Source organism: Pectinophora gossypiella, chromosome 18 (assembly GCF_024362695.1).
Source record: "Pectinophora gossypiella chromosome 18, ilPecGoss1.1, whole genome shotgun sequence".
Classification (NCBI taxonomy): domain Eukaryota; kingdom Metazoa; phylum Arthropoda; class Insecta; order Lepidoptera; family Gelechiidae; genus Pectinophora; species Pectinophora gossypiella.
Genome location: NC_065421.1, coordinates 1,653,198 through 1,673,702, shown reverse-complemented (window position 1 = coordinate 1,673,702; position 20,505 = coordinate 1,653,198). Strand labels below are relative to the sequence as shown.

The 20,505-nt window shown below is 39.6% G+C and overlaps 1 protein-coding gene across 4 annotated transcripts in view; it reads left to right on the top strand.

The window, feature by feature from the left end:
* Positions 1-20,505, top strand: part of LOC126375286 (homeobox protein homothorax) — a 368,740-nt gene that overhangs the window by 42,601 nt on the left and 305,634 nt on the right. For all 4 annotated transcript variants that reach the window (XM_050022221.1, XM_050022219.1, XM_050022220.1 and 1 more), the window contains exon 4: positions 11,388-11,438. In XM_050022221.1, the coding sequence (XP_049878178.1) occupies positions 11,388-11,438 (51 nt within the window). The remainder of the gene's footprint in view (positions 1-11,387; positions 11,439-20,505) is intronic.

Below are 20,505 nucleotides of genomic sequence, written 5' to 3'. Positions count from 1 at the left end.
ATCCACCTCTCAACCCACACGAGAGAAGAAGAAGAACAATGTCTTATTTTATATAAAAAAAAACTACATCTCCTAATAACTAATCTTAAGATAACTTCCAATATTTTGATATAACGTCTAGTAATAACACTCCAAATAACATATTTTGACAAGCCTAATATAACAATAACATTTATTACATAAGATTAACACTTCTCGTTGCTAACCCAAAAATAATAAAAAATAAAAATATCTCACGGCTGAATGCGTCTTAGCTCTCGTATTAAAAAAAATAAACAGCTGTCTTTTTCTTTTTTTGGCGGTAATCCAGGGGTCATCTAAAACGTGTGTGCTTTACAATAGGTGAAAAAAAATATTAATTCCGCCATTTAAATTCATACGCTGTCTCCTATTATGCTCCGATTTGTTATAAAAAAAAGTATTTGTGAGTTGGATTATATTTTTTCTATGGCAAGAATTGGTTCTAAAGATTTGTTACGAAATCAAGATGGCGTTAAAATCAACATGGATATTATTTTCGCGCGTAAAAAATATTATGTTTTTGAATTACCTACCTAACGGTTTTAGATCTATTTTTGGTAATAAATATACAATAAAGAGTTTTTGTATTGTACGTAATAATATTTTTATAAGTAACTACAATTTTTAATTAAACTTTTCACGCTTATAAGACGGATAGAGTCAAACCAGATTGTGATCTATATAATATTGCTATACTGTATTAAGATAATTTACATTCAAGTCGGCTATTATACTGATTGATGAGATCGATAATAATGATTTTATAGCTTGACAGAGATAACTTACTTATACAGGTTAGGAATACATAAATAAATAAACACATTTCTAACTGTAGTTAAGCAGATAAGACGTGAGTTATGTAAAAATTGATGTGTAACAATGTTACCTACTTAAAAAAAAATATATATTTTTTTTATGTCAATATTTATAAGAGTGGGCAGGGCTTATGGGTAGTCGGAAGGCAACCGAAAATGACACATATAACGTAAACAGCCTATATACGTCCCACTGCTGAGCACAGGCCTCTTCTGAACCGGAGGGGGTATGGAGCATACTCCACCACGCTGCTCCACTGCGGATTGTTGGAGATGTTTTCCGGCTAATAGCCGGAACCAACGGTTTAACATGCCCTCCGAAGCACGGAACCATCTTACTTTTTCGGGCAATCAGGTGATTCAAGCCTGCAATGTCCTTACCAAAGGACCGTCTCTCAAAGCGATTTCGACGATGTCCCCATCGGGAATCGAACCTGGATCTTCAGATCGTGAGCTTAACGCTCTAACCACTAGACCACGGAGGCTGTTACTATGTACCTAGTATTTATTGAATATAGGTAATTATTAGAGAAAATTGGAGATGTCCTTAGAAAAGGTTTAATACGATCTACTCTGAACCGGCGTGCGTGTGTGTAGCGATTGATGAATGTGGAGGAAGCAAGAGAAGTGTGTCAGGATCGAAGCAAATGGAATTCTGTAGTCTCTGCTTACCCCGGTGGGAAATAGGCGTGAGTTTATGTATGTATGTATGTGTATTAGATAAATAGGTTTTAATTACCTATTTATATTGCGTTCATGAAAAACATGGCAATTAATTTATTGCGATTGTAAAAAGTCTTAATGTTATTTATTGCGTCAATAAAACTTAGAAATTAATGAACATTAATTTATTACTGTCAACATACAGTTCAATAACCCTTCGTACCGTGATACAACCGCTTGGTACAAATGTACCATGTGGCTGTACCACGGGGATTTTTTCTCCCAATCTTCTTATCGTGTGGGTTGTGAGGTGGAATACCAACCTCATCAACCCTGGTGTCAGGGTTACTATTGAACCGCCAAAGGCCCCTGACATGACTCATGTAACGACTACATACTTACGTCAGTAAGTAGTGACCGGGACCAACGGCTTAACGTGCCTTCCGAAGCACAGATCATCTTACTTTCAGACAATCAGGTCAGGTCAAACTAGGGATAGCAAAGTGATTTGTGACAGGGGACATGTCGAACCCGGGGCCTCCGGATCGTGAGCCCAACGCTCAACCACTGGGCCACAGAGGTCGTTAATAATAGAATATTTACGGAAATCAAAATTTATCGGCACCAAACTCAATTTTCCCATAAATGAAATTTGTGAAACGAATAACAGAAACTAATTCGGCGAACGCTCGGTAACCCCTAATCATCACATTCGAAGGGTTAACGCATTAAGCCGTAATCTTGATTGATCAGCAACAAATAATGGGGGTCGATATGGCCCCCCGTGTGTTTCTTCACAGGGGGTACTGCGCTTTTCTTGGGATTGCAATTTTAGTGCAGTAAGGATTTCTAAGTCGATTGCAATGTTTATGACCGGCAATGGTCTCACGTTCCGGAGGCCTCGGGTTCGAATCCTGATGGGGACATATCACAACAATCACTTTGTGATCTCTAGTTTGGTTAGGACATTACAGACTGATCACCTGATTGCAATTTGAATGAAAAAGCACACTGTGACGTCATAGAAAAACGTGAGAAAATGTCGGACTTATTATTACATTTTTGTTGATTAAAATTCATAAATAAGTTAAATAGAAAAAAGAAAATGTTTTCCGTTAGTTTTAGATCTGTCTTTATTTAGTAATCAGAATATCATAATTTATCTTGTACCTAGTACGGTCACGAGCATTAATATGTATACACTTTGGTACCATGTCACATTAACTTTTTTGACAAATTTAACTGTAAGTCTCGCTAAATGTCAAATATGTTAGTGCGACAGAGTCCTAAAGTGGGTACATTATATTGCTCATGACTGTACAAGACCCAATTGATGATGTGAATTACACATGTTTTGCGAATTTTGGACACAATCCGGGAAGAAAACCAACAATTAGCGCAACGACTTCAGAAACTGTATTTAAGGAGGACACCATTTAGCTGAGTGCCCCGGAGTGAGTCATTACAACACCTTTATTGCCTCCCTAATTCTTAACCCTCGCGTAATGGCCGAAAAACTGACCCCGAAGGTCAGAATGACCCCCACGAGCCCGGTTAACTACCCAACAGTAACTATCTTACCAACTGCACAGTGAACCCACACGCTGAAATCTTCGGAACATTCGCAAATACCAATGCACACTGTGTCATTACAGGTGTCTCCGCAGTCAAAACAGAAAAAGAACTAAAATGTTAATTTAACAAGAACGTAAACGCAATGTAAACGTCTAATGAACCAGTCATTATGAGACAAAGTATAAGTTGTCAACCAAAAAGTTTGATATGTCATTTATGGTAATAACTGCTCTGACGGACAAAATTACACGTTTCTCTGACAACTGTCAAAACCGGATCACGCCTCCTTTTTGTGAATTAATAAATCAAGCTGGGCCCGTTAGTGACAAAAGTGGCATCAGAAATTACAGGTCACAAATCGTCACAGACCAGAGCCATAAATCAACTTGGATTCTTTTGAAAAAAGAAACCAAGCAAATACCCGGTCCCTCTACCTGCTTGATGCCCTCGTATCTTTTGAATACTTTTCTTGCATTAAAATAAAATTTTTGAACGCACGGATTCCGGGACAAAAAATGCAAGAAAAACGCTCCTTTCATTCCGTGCGTCCCTCTCTGCCCCGCGGGTCCCGCGGCCCTCTCGCTCTAATGGGGATGACGGTTAACAACAAAACTGAAACGTCACTTCGATATTATTGTTGTGGAATTGGTGATTATACTATACTTAGGTCGGCAACGGGCACAGTGGCACACTGCCTGTTTTCGACAGAACAAAAACAAATCGTAAAATATTTATAAATTCCTGTTAGTTATGTTATGAATAATTTGGGGACATTTACATATTTACGGGACTAGGGACACGAACACCGAACAAAAGGTCTGTCCCGCGTCTAAGTTCTTATAATTCCAGCATAGAGCCAAACAAAAGTTAAACAACCAAACCTCATTTTATAGACTTTGGTTTATTGCCGCAATATTCAGTAGGAGCCATTTTGTTAAGAATATTTATGGTATTTTTTGTACGGCCCAACGAGAAATGACTGATATTCGACGTTTACAAGTGTACCATAAAGACATTTGTTCATTACGTCTGTTTATGGCGGCTGTAAAGCGAGCGAAATAAATATATTCGCACGTCGTTGTGTCAAAACAGGTGATTAAGAAGTGGTCGCGGTCGCGGTGGCGGCCGGAACTCTCGTGGCAGTGTCGCCGGCGCCCCTCTCCCACGCCGCGCCCGCGCTCGCCTACTCCAGCGCACGCGCACACTATAAATAAAAATTTCGTAACAGGAACGTTCCATATTAATACACTATAATTTAAATTTCGAACTACTTCAGTAGCGGTCGCTCCACCAGCATTTTTTAGGATAAAAATTCGAAAAAACAATCACCTGCCCGCCGCCGATCGTATAAAAAGTTATTAAATAGGAGGCGACTTAACTAAATTACAAAACTCGACCTTTGCGCATTATAGAATAATTTACCATTAAAGGCTGTACCGTCGCCGCGGGATTTTAAATCATACGTGTGCGGGTGACAAGCGTCAAAATGGCTTGCGACGGGCGATTTATTAAAACTCTGACGAGATCGATCGGCGGGCATCTTAGGTAGCCTCTCGGTGCTTTATTTTATCTTATAAATAGATTTTTTATTACAAATTACAGGGTACCACGTTTGGTAGCGATTTTGATGCCGTCGCCCGTCCACTACTTGAAGTAATAACCGCCGTTTAAATTGTTATTACATTATGCACTTTAATTTGTGCTAAATAGAGTTTAATCTTCATGGAGGACCTGTCGAGATTCCTCGTTGAGGACTTTACGAATTTAATGATGGGTTCCGTAATTTTTTCCGTGGTCCAGGTAGCGGCGTCCGCGGCGCGAGGTGCGCGCGCGGCGCACACTGTGCCGGGTCGGTCCCCGCTCGGCAGAATTCATTAATCGATTACTTCAAGTACGTTTTCTGTGGCGATTGTATCCACACGCGTCCTTACTCCCTTGGAAACTGGTACAAAGGGCTTACATGAAGGCATTTATTCAATTACGCAAACAATGCACTATTTCGCCTGGAAGTGCACAAAGGGAGGACAATAAAAGCTCAGGTAGACGTTATGAATAGAGAAAACGACAATTGTCGACTGACAAAGATTTTTGGGACGAGTCAAAAGTTATTCTACGCACTGTTTATTTTTACGAGACATTCGGGACGTGGGTCTTTTCATAGGGTTTTTTATCGGGACTCTTGGTGTCTCAGCGAGTTGTGTCGATGAATCGATTATAACTGGAATAAAAAGCTATGACATAGCTCTCTGATCATAAACCTGACTTTGTGTGTGTATCGACACCTACCATTTTGTTATCGACAGTTTTTGTCGTCGTTTGAAATATATATAATGGCGTCGTTAAGCGTGCCAGACATATGGATCGTCACAGTTTGGGTCGTGAGCGATCAGTTTTTGCTGAGAATGACTCGAGAATCATAACTCGTTGAGTCAACTGTTTCACTGTTTATTAAAGTCATAATATTTGACAGTAATTGATCAAAGCTTAGAATGAGGGACTTGGCTCACAATAAATCAATAATGTATATATAACAGCCTTTGTGGTCTAGTGGTTAGAGCGATCTTACGATCTGGAGGTCCGGGTTCGATTCCCGATGGGGACATTGACAAAATCACTTTGTGATTGTCCTGTGTTTGGTAAGGACATTGCAGACTTGAATCACTTGATTGTCCGAAAAAGTAAGCTGATTCCGTGCTTCCCGGGCTAACTACCCCAAATACCTCCACCACCCCGCAGTGGAGCAGCGTGGTGGAGTATGCTCCATACCTGCTCCAGTTGATTGAGGGAAGGTCTGTGCCCAGTAGACTGTTTATGTGTTATGTATGTTATACTTATTATGCTTCAGTAAATAGTATTCTAATAGATATGCTATGTGAGCCCCAAATTACATTAAACGCATTTTATATTACGTTAATGACCCTAAAAGAACAAAACAATGAATTTCCCTAACCCGTCCAAAGCGTTTGCTTGTCCAAAACACAAAAATTAGCCGTTTCCACCCGAGACGCTGCATCGATGGCTCGCCTTATTAGCATTTAATTCGTAGTGTCCAAAAGTGGGGGTGTCATGGGTCGCTGCCCCCCAAAATGAGGGACTTCCTCGCCGCAGGGCGGGGGAGGGGCATATTTATGTGTTTGCCACATTTTTGGCGTTTGTATTGGTCGAGTTTTGAGGGCGATTTTCGGGAGACCATTTTGTTCTATGTGGCAAAATGAACGGCCATTGTCGGGGCGGACTCCGAACCTAATCACGCGTGGATAAAAACCGAGTCGATGACAACAACCGGTCGGGCAGCGTTCTTGCTTCATATTTTCCTGATATTCTCGTAATAACGACTAAAAATAAAAAAAATAAAAGTACTCGATAGGAGCGAGTCGGTTATCTGCCATCTATTTTCGAAATGTCGATGAAAAAAGAACAGAAGATGGCGCTGATTATTTCAATAGTTAACATCGTCAGGTTTAATGTCAACGTGTTTACAATCAGTTATAGTCCAATAGTAGAAGGTTGAGTTAATATTTCATATCACGGCAGTACAAATAATAGTTCGCAGTAATGACAGTGGAGTGGTGGACATTACACAGTGGGCGGGATCGAACCCGCTACCTCGGTGTCGTCGGCATTAGCGTCACACCACTCATTACGACCTTATTCGGTTTTATGTACGTTTTTACGTGGGTAGATAAAGTGTTAGTTTGATGTTGTTATTATGTTTCTAATGATAGATAGATACCTTGTTTAAACTCGGCGAGCCCAGTGGTCGGGACTGCATTTTTTGTGGACAAAATGTTTTTTTTTTGTTCGGCTTAGTACACACTTTATGTAGCTATTATGGCTGGCAGATGAGTTATAGTATCGAAGCAACAATTTTGTTTTGAAGCACCTGCAATCTCGGCAGATGTGTGTTTTACTTTTTCGGTTGCTGCGTTTAGAGTTTGTTGTTTAGCTGTAGGTGGAAATAGACAACATGATACTTAAACAATACTTGTCTGTCTACTTGCTGTGAGGTCACGAGCCTGTAACAATGATTTTTGATTTTTTTTCGAATACATATTCAGATCATAAACAATTCAGAGGTGAAGGAAATGCAAAACATTGTGAGAAAATCTACACTCCCGAGAAATGTGTTTCGGAGATATGTGACCTAACCTGTAACGGGCTGGTTTCCCTTCGCGGATTGGAAGGCAGTCGCTTCTAAAAAATCTTCAGGTTAGGTAAAAATACTCTGTGTAAACGGGATAACGGATTAAGTTCGTGCGATAAAGTGTATTTGATTTGATTTGAAAACGCTAGGGAGAGATGATGCTTTGACGATATTTCTATTAAAAGAAATTGCCAATTTGCGGGCAAATGGCAGGCAGCCGTAGACGCTTCTCAACAGGTGTCAATGATTACGTTGACGATATTTATTGACGAAACACACAACTGCTGGGCATGATGTGAATAATGATGGTGTTTCAATATCAATCGATGAAAAGTGGTCTGAACACTAACGATCCAGTTAGATCAGACCTTACAACAAGTTATAGTTACTTTTTACAAAAAGGCCGAATCATATCGCGAATAACTATCAAGAAAACAAAAGGTACACGCCAATTATGCCTTATAATCAATAAGTCTTAGAAGACATTTATGGTTTGAAGATCATAATCGATTCCATATATTTCAATACTAAGCAGTCGTTAACGCTAACGGAAAGGTCAAACGAATATATATTTTAACTCGTCGAGTGAGAGTGGCAAATTGCATGTCGATTTATTGTAGGTTAAAAAGTCGGTTGCTAATATCTTAATGAGTTTTGGATACACTATGCAGCACAGTGGTTCGCGTCGTAAAGTCGTGGCAAAACTTATGATGCACTGTGCAATAAAAACTACCCCGTAAAACAGTCAAAGATAATTTACTGTTTTTTTTAAAGTAAAACGTTTGGATGTTTAGTTGCTTAGTTTGTGAACAAAGTGGCTTGAATAGTTAATGTCCGGAACAATCGTACTAATGGACTATTGATAAACTTTCTTTTTATGTGAGAAACATATTGATGATACAAAAAAATATGCTGAAAGCCACATTGCTTATTGGGTGGGAATGGAACTGATTTTTTTTTAATTATTCCAGCAAGGGAGCTAGCTAACTGACCATAGACAAGTCGATGAGTTTTACCAAGTTTCCCCATTGCTGATCATAATTATAATTATGCTTGTTTATTTAAAATAATTGTTTAAATGGTTACATAACACACAAGCACAGGCCTCCCCTCAATCAACCGGAGGGGGTATGGTGCATACTCCACGTTGCTCCACTGCGGGTTGGTGGACGTGTTTTTACGGCTAATAATCGGGTTACTCCCGATTATAAGGCAAAGAGAAATAGAATGAGTACAATAGGCGGCCTTATTGCTAAGTAGCAATCTCTTCCAGGCAACCTTTAAGTATAGGAGATATTTAATATCATGTAATATAGCGGGATAGTACAGCATAGGAATACTTGTACGTATAAAAATAAATATAAGATAAATACACTTACGAGTATATATACAAAAAATATTGTTTTTAACATGATTTGTGTCAAGGCGCGAGCAAGTCGATGCGCGAACGAGGAACTTAACTCGCCTGTCAAATTTGACAACACGCGCTTTGACATTTACTCGCTCTTTTTTTTTTCTCTACTCGCGATGTTAGCGTACTGAGCCTGCATAAGGTTTTTAATTTTCCACCAGATTGTCCATAGACTTTATATTGACCTCATCAACCAAAGAGAATCTTTATCAACCGCATCGGTTACTTTTATTATTTTTACATAAGTTCACGACTATATTTTCAATTGGGGTAGTTACTTAGTTAGAGGTACATTGATGAATTAAGTACTAACTCCTCACTGCGCTTTCTGTAATACTGTTATACTGATTAATTAAGTACAATTAAACAGAAGTTCTGAGCAAAGATTTTTGATAGAAAAGCTTTTATCACACACATCATAACATAGCAACACGCTTGTATCCTCAAAGGGGTCGGCAGAGGTATATAGAGTACGGTCACGAGCATTAATATGTATACACTTTGGTACCATGTCACATTAACTTTTTTGACAAATTGAACTGTAAGTCTTACTAAATGTCAAATATGTTAGTGCGACAGAGTCCTAAAGTGGGTACATTACATTGCTCATGACTGTACACACGCACTGCTCACTGGCTGTGTTTCAGTTCCATGGTATTTTTTTTTATCACGCGGCACTTATGTAATACTCAGTAGAAAAATAATTAGCTATTTTTATTTCACACCAGTTAGTTTTGTTTCTTTACATAAAGTCGTAACTTGAGGTTACGGTCAAGGGCGCACAGTGGTTCGGTAGCGTGCTGTGTAGGACAAAAAAGTGATTTAAATAAAATTCACAGAAACGGTTTTTGCGGAAACGAAAAAAAAATGTTTTATGTAAATAATATGGAGTTTAATTTATTCTACACGTTTAGTGTTAATTTTACGAACTTAATAATAATTAACAGGAATTGCGGGTTCAAATCCCGTCCGAGTCAATTTTTCAATTTGATTTTCACTTTTTTAAACAACGCAGTTACTTTACAGCTCAAGTAATGTTCACTAGTACCTATTATCATTGCTACAAAATTATTCAGTAATTAACAAGTAAAATTTAGTAAGTTAATGTGGTAATTATTACGCTGGGATTCAGTGTCAAGACAGTAAGTATAACGTGTTCAAGAAAAAAAAACATAAAAAGCGTAAGAGTATAAAATCCACGGCGTATGCATGATAGTATCGCATTTCCGGTCAAGTTTATGTCGAAAAAAGTGTTCCTTGAGTAACTACAAAGATTAAGACGCAGAAGCGCCATGGTTGCAACACCCAGATTATACCTAGTCATTCTGGTGTCATCTCCTCTGGGAGTAAAGAAAAAACATAGAATGCGTTCAGCTGCCTATCTTCCCGTGCACGTTGTAAAAGGCGACAAAAGGACAGCGTCCTGAACATGATGGATCATCTGTAAGAGCGATAGGCTGATCCCCTATCATCATACGGTTTATCATTATCCACCTTTTTGTATCAAAAGTGGCTGCAAATAGTTTCTTGATTATTTGTAGTTCTACCCACCCCTTCGGGGAATACGGGCGTGAGTTTATGTATGTATGTATTCTGGCACACCTTGCTTCTCAAACGTCAGCGCCTGTTCGAACCCCAATACTGGACTTGCACAAATGGTTATCCATTTATTTGGAGTACAGTTTCCACTAACACTATTGTGATTATTTTATCCGTTTTTATACGTCCTTTTTACTTATGTCTTTGTGCAATAAAGAATTATTGATTGATCTTCTATCGTGTGGGTTGTGAGGTGGAATACCAACCTCATCATCCCTGGTGTCAGGGTTATTATTGGGCTGCCAAAGGCCGCTGACGTGACTCAAGTAACGACTACATATTTACATCAGTAAGTAGTAAGCGGGACCAACGGTTTAACACCTTCCGAAGCACGGATCATCTTACTTCTGAACAATCAGGTGATGAGCTTGCAATGTCTTGACCAAACTAGGGATTTGTCGGGATCTCCGGATCGTGAGCAGAACGCTCAACCGCAAGACAGAAAGAAGTAGAAGAAGAAAGTCGTCAGGTTATGTTATGCATTATATTTAGCGAGCGGCAACAAGCTCCGTCTCAAAGTTTATCCATGTGATTCTTTAACAAACGTCACCAGTTACTTTTACATAAATGGGAATTCGTAGACGTAACGTCAATGCGCCCTGTGTTCGGAGCTGACTGACGACATACACTAGGTCACGTGACAAGCACCGAATGTGCTACTAGACAATCAATTTTCGTCAGTCATATCTGCATAACGTGCTATTTTCACGACAGTTTAAGACCTGAAACACTGATTGATTTTATGACTCGGACTATCTAGCTCACAACTGACAATGAAAGTCTTTATCTGACACAATGTTTTATACCGACTCGTTTATTTATTGCTAGAAAATAGATGTTTATGTTACAATTAATATATCTCGCATGACAGAAAGGCTACGCTTCTACTTTTTGTAAGACGTTGTTTTGACTGGCTTCCAAATTATTGCAGTGGCGTACAAGCTGTCGCGTCTGTCGGCGCGGCGCCTGTTCTCTGCGCGTGCGCAGCCAAGCGAAGGAGCATTTTATTAGCCACGTACAAGCATTACGACCCGGCAGCGCCCGTCATTAATCTAAAGCAAACTGCCCGGCCTGTTATATTCAAAACATCTCTAATTCACGCATCCAATGTTTTCAAAATGTCTATCACACCACTAACCACCACTTTCTCTCTCCGCAGATACGCCAAGAAAAACCTTATTACATAGCGGACCCCGAGGTCGACTCATTAGTAAGTATCCACAACTTTTATTGCCTAAATGATAAAATACTCGGGATCAATTTAATACGCCATAAAGTAGTGAACACTTTATAGTTCACCTCGCCAGCGACCAAATAATTTACGATTTGATTAGTTAAAGAGCTGTCCAAAATTAACCACAGGTAAACGAGAAATATTTCTCGGAACAACAAAATAGGGGAATAAGATTAAAAAACATGTATATTGTCACTCATAAAAAGCTGAATCCCACCGTGCGCCTCCCGCGGCTAGCGCGGACAAAAAGTGAAATAATAAAAGCAAGATGTCGGCCACCCACCGCCGCCGTTCGACACGGATACTTAACCGATTTTTAACAAATAAAATCTAAGGCATTACGAATTGGTGGGCAGCGGGAGCGAGCGCCGCGCTGTTTGACTTTGTTAGGGAAATCCGCTTTATCAACTCGCGCCGTCGAGCACGTAATCACTGCTTTCCCTACCGCTCGCCTTCTTTGGCAGTATTTTGAACTCCATTAATGGCGGCTAGTTAAATGGCATGTAGATCCTACCCGCTCCCATTAAGTAGCTATGTAAACTCAACGGCGCTGCCGCGACGCTATCTGCCCCACGACAAAATATTTTAGTGAAATAAATCATAGCTTAAACGAGTTAGAAACAGTAGCTTGTCGCCATAAACTAAGATGTCAGTTTTACCTGCTCGGGGAGTGATAAGCGTCATTCAGGGAGTCCTCAAGTTTAAGCTGGAGATAAGCAACACAAACAGACTCGCGACATCCGGCGCAAAGTAAACTGCCACGAAAAATAGGTAAATGTAAAAAAAAATGGTTTTTGTCCCGCCTAGTGACATGTGGCACCACTATGCGCCCACTGGGTCCATGTGTTTGCCTACTGAGTTAAAACAGTTGATATTTTTGACAGCCAAGTTGTTCTAGTTGATACAGTTTGATCGTGTGTGCACAGTGTGTTCGCTCGAGTGTAGATTAAACAAAAATTTGTATGTCTTTTTGTGTTTTAGCCTGGGTGCTTGTTTTGGTTAAGGAAATTACGTTTTATTATATTTTTAACACGAAGTTAACAAAGAGCTATTGAGTCGGTTCAATTCGTTTCTTGGCCCTTGAATGAGGCTTTTGATGAGCGTCGGAGCAATTTGCGTCGTACAATTATTGGAGCGCTTATTGACTGCGAACTGTATTGAAAGGTTTTAAAATACCCTGTCAGATGGATAACCATATGCCGTGTCGTTATTTTTACTAATTGAAGACCTCGCTATTATCCCGTAATACCTGGTATGGAGCATACCCCAGTACGCTGCTCCAATGCGGTTTTTAAGAACGTCTAGGGCACTGTGCCGAGGTTTTTCTTACAGCTACTACTTCTCGGCTATACAGGTCGCGAAGCTTCAGTCAGTAGTTTTAGGCGGTTGAGATATTCGACAAAAATAAAAGTTACTTAGTTTTGTATAAATATACAGGTTGAGTTTAAAGACCAAGACACAAGTCAAATTAGAGAAGTTCATTTCTAAAATTGACCCTACAGAGAAACGAACTCGGGCTCCTAGTTTGGTGGTGAAGGTGCCTAGCCGTCACTTCACAGTATACCATTATTCATTGCCTATCATTCTTGCGTAGTATTATTATCTTTGGAGCAGCATGGTGGAGTATGCTTCATACCTCCGGTGGATCGAGGGGAGGCCTGTGCCCAGCAGTGGGACGAAAATGGGCTGTTAATGTTATCTATCATTATTACCATGTACACTTTTTTGATATTTAAGAACTTTTTAATGACTCTCAAAAGCTTTTGCCTATATTTTTAAAAACCAATCTGACAGTGCAAGAGTTTGCACTGAGGACTTAAGGACCTCACAGTGTTTCTGTGGACCTGACAGGGTCATTAGTCAACGAGGCTCTGAAAGGAAGACTGTCCACTAGCAATATGTTGGCCTCTTCGAGAGTGGCACCTTAATGATTGGTTCAGTGAGTCAAGGCATATTGGCTGAGTTGTAAAGTTTTCATAGACACCTAATATAATGTCATATGCGACAAATCTCTCTCAAAAGTATCTCTCTCTCTCTCTCTCTCTCTCACTCTATTTAAGAGCTGCGCTCTTGTCGGTGGAGTAATCGCCATTCCTCTTTCTTTCCGCCAAAACTTTCACCTCCTGATACGACACGACCTGCACCTTCTCTTTATTTGTTTCATAAATGTTATCCTAGATCTACCCCTTCCTCTCTTCCCTTCAATTTTCCTTCTATAACGTTTGTTATAAATGAATCGTGTCGTATCAGGTGGCCAATCATATTTAAGAAGTATCTACTAGTGTACATATTTCTGTTTAATGAAAAAGCATCATAGTTATGTTATTAGTCAATTTACCTGTCAGTAAAGATGCCAAATCAAAAATTTTAACAAAAATGAAACATTCAATCTAATTTTCATTTCATTAATTTAATTAATTATGAGTTGAGTCAACATTAACCTAAATAGCAATGATTGAAAACTCTAAGCAAGAAGCAAGAGAAGTGTGTCAGGATTGAAGTAAATGGAATTCCATAGTCTCTGCTTACCCCGGTGGGAAATAGGCGTGAATTTATGTGATGATGATGATGATGATTTCCGACCGATTTCTGCCATGGCGACCACTTCGACTCCTAGTCGGCACGACGCTGATTACAGTGAACTCCCGCGCACCGTGAGTTTATGTGTGTATATAAGGTAACAAGTACATGCATGACAAGAAACTGCTTCTGCAGATTGGCGAGACAATTCATGAAAAATTTAGTGGTTTTCTTTAATTATTTTCAGTTCCATACATTAGCGACGGAAAATTTCACTTGATATTAACTCAGAATCATAGTCTGAAATTCTGAATCATCCCCCTCAGTATTCGATGTCACTAACACCCTGTATGCAATAACCTTTTAACCTGTGTGAATAAATAAATAAAATGAACCACTTGGCCGGAAGGTTACGTACTTACTGTGATAAAATTATATATTGAACATCTTTATCACTCTTAGAATAACGATCATACTTAAAAATCGTTACCCGAAGAACTTTATTAGACATTTTTGTATACCTAATGAGCTAACTCAATTGAGTCAATCACTGCGCTGTGTTCCATCACTAGTCACTTACGTCACCCTGAGGTTTCTTTAATTTACCACCTTTTGGATCCCCAATATAACATCAGACAAGGCTCATTATCGTGTCGATGTATTCTTTCGGTCAATCAGACACCATTGTAGGTTTTTTTATTAATTAAGTTCTTCGAGCCTGTGGTATTGTGGTTATAGGAGATAATTATTATAATGAAGTGCATCATTATGTACATGTTTTAATATTTTTTATTTAATTATTAATTCACTGGATGCGGGCAGCGCAGGACCGATCGTCGTGGAGATCCTTGGGGGAGGCCTATGCCCAGCAGTGGGCGTCGTACGGCTGACGATGATGATGAATAATTAATTAATTCAAACAGGATTGTCCGGAAGATGTGGTAGCCCAGTTGGTAGAAAGCTTGCGTTTCACTTTGAGGTCGCAGGTTCGAATCCAGCACAGGCCTAAACCAATGATAGTCGAATTTGTTTTCGAAATCATGTTTGGATCACAAATGATTATCACGTGTTCAACGGTGAAGGAAAACAGCGCGAGGAAACCCACATTCCCGAGAAATACATTTTCGGATGTATGTGACCTAACCTTTTGGGCTGGTTTTCCCTTCGCGGGTTGGAAGGTTAGACAGGTAGCTTCTGTAAAAAGCCGGACCTGTCAAATCTTCAGACTAGGTAAGCGGACCCTGTCAAAAAGGGGATAATGCTAGGGAGATGATGAACTCAAATAAGATTGACAGAGATCTTGTCGCGTGTGGGTTGTAAGATCAATGACCAACGTCATCAGCCCTGGTGTCAGGGTTACTATTGAGCCGCCAAAGCCCCTGACATGGTTCATGTAACGACTACATACTTTCTTAATTAGATAGCGGGGATCGACTGCTGAATGTGACCTTCTTAGCATAGATCATCTTACTATCGTGTCCGAAGGGACATTTTTCCGATATGACTCCACCGGGATTCGAACCCTGGACCTCCTGATCGAGAGTCACACGCTCAACCATTAGACCGCGAAGGCCGTATGATATTACACTAGTAACAAAATACTCAACCTTGTATAAAGGGAAAAAAATAAAGTTTAAACAGTAAAAATACCTCAAACAGAATCATTGAACAAGTGCTAATGTTTGCTGAGCTTGGCATCGAACCTGGACCTTTTTGGTAAACCAACACGGCTTGTTGATCCATTTGGTGGATTCGATACGGTGGAGGTGGTCGTGAGCAGAACCAACGACGTGGAGCTAGGAAAGGGTTAGTGGAGTTAGTATTAGAGAAAATTATAAATAGCTGAAGAGCTTTTACAAACGGTTTGGTTTATTCTTTTCATTTATTAAATTCGCCTTTGACCACCAGTTCACCTGATAGGAAGCTTTTTTTGACGTGACTTATTGTAGATTTGCCGCAGCTGGCATTAACTACTTGGCCGGGCAAATGGGGAACGCTGAGGGCTCTCACCCCGTACAAAATTTAAGACAACAGGCCTGAGGCCTGAGTTGGGACGATGGGAAGTGGCTATGTCAAAATATTACAAAAAATCTGTAATATTAATGAAGTTAAAGAAAAATGCTCATAACTATTTTCGTGATGTTAAAGATGTTTAGATGAAGAACTTGCTTGAAGCTTAAAAAATGCAATTAAAGCCACAAAGATTAACAAGAGTGGTACAGAAGACATACTTAAGTATTGATTTATTACTGTCATAAATGTGGAGCTGAGAGTTTATAATCATCTTGGTGTTAATTTTCACACTTCGAGCGTTTAGCACTTTATATTCGCGACTACTTGCTAGAGCTTATTTATTTTATTAATCAGCTCTTTTTTATGTAACTTAGTTTATTTCTTTATTTAAGTTGTTATACACTAGCGACCCGCCCCGGCTTCGCTCGAGAGCAATGCTGAGGAAAAAATTAAATTATTTACGACATCACTTTAAAATCCTCAAGAATTTCTAGTATTTCTCCACTATTTGATGAATGTTATTATACATATAAACCTTCCCCTAGAATCACTCTATCTATTAAAAAAAAACCGCATCGAAATCCGTTGCGTACTTTTAAAGATTTAAGCGTACGTAGGGATATAGGGACAGAAAAAGCGACTGTTTTATACTATGTAGTGATATCAGATCAAACGTAAACAAATCTCAGGTGTAAAGGTGACAATTTTAGACCCATTTCCGATTTAAAGAGTTGTAAAAGTTAACAGGTTTTTCCTTATGCTTCTTCTTCTATCGTGTGGGTTGTTAGGTGATACTCTAACCTCATCAACCCTGGTGTCAGGGTTATTATTGAGCCGCCAAAGGCCCCTGACATGGCTCATGTAACGACTACTTCTTACATCAGTAAGTAGTAACCGGGACCAACGGCTTAACGTGCCTACCGAAGCACGGATCATCGTATGCTTACTCCTATGTAAAGATTTTACTTTTTCCCAGCTCCAACAAGTAAGTGAGGAGTAGGTTTGCCTTCGTCACATCTGTGTTTGACTGTCGCAGTCTTCTGCGTTAAGCCTCAAACATGGCTCGGTAGCGTCAACAAATAAAGCAATTACGTCTTCACAATATCGATCGAGTTGAAGATCAATAAGGTTTTTTTGGTATTAAAATGCGCACTCCTATAAGGCTTGTCGTTTGACTTTCAAAATTAGAGCATCGCGCATGTATCCCAAAGGGTAGGCAGAGGTGTACAAACAGCCTATACACGTCCCACTGCTGGGCACAGGCCTACCCTCAATTAGCCGGAGGGGGTATGGAGCATACTCCACCACGCTGCTCCACTGCGGGGTGGTGGAGGTTTTTTACGGCTAATAGCCGGGACCAACGGCTTAACGTGCCCTCCGAAGCACGGAATCATCTTACTTTTTCGGACAATCAGGTGATTCAAGCCTGAAAAGTCCTTACCAAACAAAGGACAGTCGTACAAAGTGATGTCGACAATGTCCCCATCGGGAATCGATCCCGGACCTCCAGATACTAGATCACGGAGGCAGAGGTGTGTAGTGCATTATCTCGTTTTTCACAGGGTCCGCTTACCTAACCTGAAGATTTGACAGGTCCGGTTTTTTGCCTGTCTGACCTTCCAACCCGCGAAGGGAAAACCAGCACAGGTTGGGTCACAAATTTCTGACAACCGCCATCTTGAGCATTTGACATTGACATTAGTGTTGCCATTTCTAAGATTGCAATAAATACTATATACTACTTTCATTGGCCAGGCTTTACCTACTTGGATGCTGCATAGACCTCATAAAACTCACGAGGTTGATAAGAACTTTTAATACACACTTTTATGAAGACATTCACATCGCTATCTCACAGCACCCATAGCTTTGAAATCTCTTGAGCCCCGATAAGTCGTAATCTTTGTGATACTCTTTATCAAAGTTTTCACAGTGTTTTAGATTTCAACCCGACTGCGGGGGAACGAAGATCAGGGTTATGTGTATTTACGGTGTTATCGAGTTCAGATGATTTCTACTTAATAACCTGGTGTATTCAAAGTTACATACAAAGTAAAATATAAAATTTACACTGAAAAATATGAATGATAAAATTGTTTTTCTTTTTTTTGACAAAACCCGCACTGGAGCAGCGTGATGGAGTATACTCCATACCCCCTCCGGTTGATTGAGGGGAGGCCTGTGCCCAGCAGTGGGACGTATAAAGGCTGTTTATGTTATGTATGTTTGACAAAACAGGCGGGCTTATTGCTTTGGGAGTTATTCATGACCACCTTTGTGTTTTAATACATTTTAACAAAATACTTTAAAAAAATACAGCTATGTTTTTTTTTATTGCACAGAAAATACACAAGATACAAAACCAAAAGACAAAAATAGACGGCCTTAATTCTAAGTTGCACCTCTAGTACCTACTATTGATGTTTTTTACATGTTTCCATCTTCTCTGTATCTTCAATCCACACCAAAAGTCGATCATCATCACGAAACTCCGTTCCGAAAGTACCAGGGTACTATGAAGCTAGAAGAGCATGCGTAATATCAATTAGACTGGAAGCGCCACCGTTGTTTGCTCAGGCGTAGTTGACACAGCCCACAGATAAAAATATGTTCGACTCTGTGTATTCTTGCCACCGAGCTGTTTATACAAAGGGGAAGATAATTCCTTGTACGTTTGGGAATTAAGTACTTTCTTATGATTTTCAAGGGCTTGCCAGGTTTTTACTAAACGTCAAAACACGACATTACAATGGAATTTGCATGAAAAAGCACACTGTGACGTCATAGAAAAACGTGAAAAAATGTTTCGCATTTCATTCTTTATATCGTGTGGGTTGTGAGGTGGATTACCAACCTCATCAACCCTCATGGTTATTATTGAGCCGCTAAAGGCCCCTGACAACCAGTAAGTAGTAAGTAGTAACGGCTTAACGTGCCTTCCGAAACACGGATCGTCTTACTTTCGGACAATCAGGTGATCAGCCTGTAATGTCCTACTACCAAACTAGGGATCACAAAGTGTTATTTGTGATATGTCCCCACCGGGATTCGAACCCGGAATATTCCATCACGAATCGTGACTCAAACGCTTAAGCAATCACTATACAGTTCGCCGTTAATTTTAATTTAAAATATTGAAAGGCATAATCGTCGATTCAGAACCGCTCCAATAATCACTATCCTGCCTATAGGGTTGGTTTTGACAGCTATCATTTCCGTGGCAATGACCACTCGAAAGACACCGGTACTCGCACCGAATTCTCTCAGATAATAATCATTAACGGAATCAAAAAAACTTTTCTGGTAGTTAGTCTTCGGTTTAAAACAATGCGCCATCAATCAAAGGCAAAATAGGACAGTCGCGGTTAGAAACAAATCAAGGTGCTATTAAAACAGCATTAGACGCAGATAGGTATCGATTTGAAAATACCGATTGCATCGCTCGATTCTCGTACGGGCGTTTGAAAAGGGCAATGATTGGTGGATGTCGTTTACATTGCTTGGCTGTGTGTTGGGTTTTGGGAGGCTTCTGTGATGCGATTGATGTTGTTTTGCTAACGGATTTGATGATGTTGACGTTTGTTTTGTTATTAGTTTCATCTCATGACGACGTTCTGCCTGTCTGAATTCGATTTGGGTCGGGTAAAGGACATTGACCAAAGTTGTATGGAACATGGTCCTAATATCCACCACTCACGAGACCTATGTACCGAAATAGACTACTAAATACTGAGTAATAAATATCAAACCGCAGTCAAAAATATGCTGTCAGTAAAAAGTTATGGCTAAATGAAAAATCACGTTTTTTAACCTTTTCAAGGGAAAATATTTTCTAAGTACATCTTGATCCGAAGTTTCCGAACCGACATTTTTAACTGATTAGGGGTTGTTTGATTTGTCTTGACATGCTCTCTGGTTCTGCATGATATCCAGGGTCTGAAGATGAAGCCGGAAGGTGGTGACAAAGGAACTCCGTTATAATACCACACGGCAATGTCGAGTTTGGGCTCGTTTGATTCGTCTTGGTATTTATTATTCAGTATTTAATGGTCTATTTCGGTAGATAGGTATTGTTGGTGAACATTTGGACCACTTTTGGTCAATCTCCTTTTGGAAACAACTCTTCGGCTGAGAAAATCTTGGTTGTTATAATTAACCCAACTGTGAATCACATATTAAGAATTGAGACCTCTAGTGGTAACACTAAAAATAAACAAATACCTACAGGGTATTAGCGACATCGTAACGAATATTGAGGGGGATGATTCAGGCTATGGTTCTGAGTTAATATCAAGTGACATTTTCCGTCGCAAAAGTATGAAACGGAAAATAATAAATTTAAAAATACTAAAAAAAAAAATGAATTTTGCGTCGGGAAAATCCTCTTGATGTTAACGTAGAATCATGGTCTGAATCATCCCCCTCAGTATTCATTACGATGTCACTAGCACCCTGTATAGGTAGATAAAATAAAAATACATAGATAAATAAAAAAAAAAAACAAAAGAAA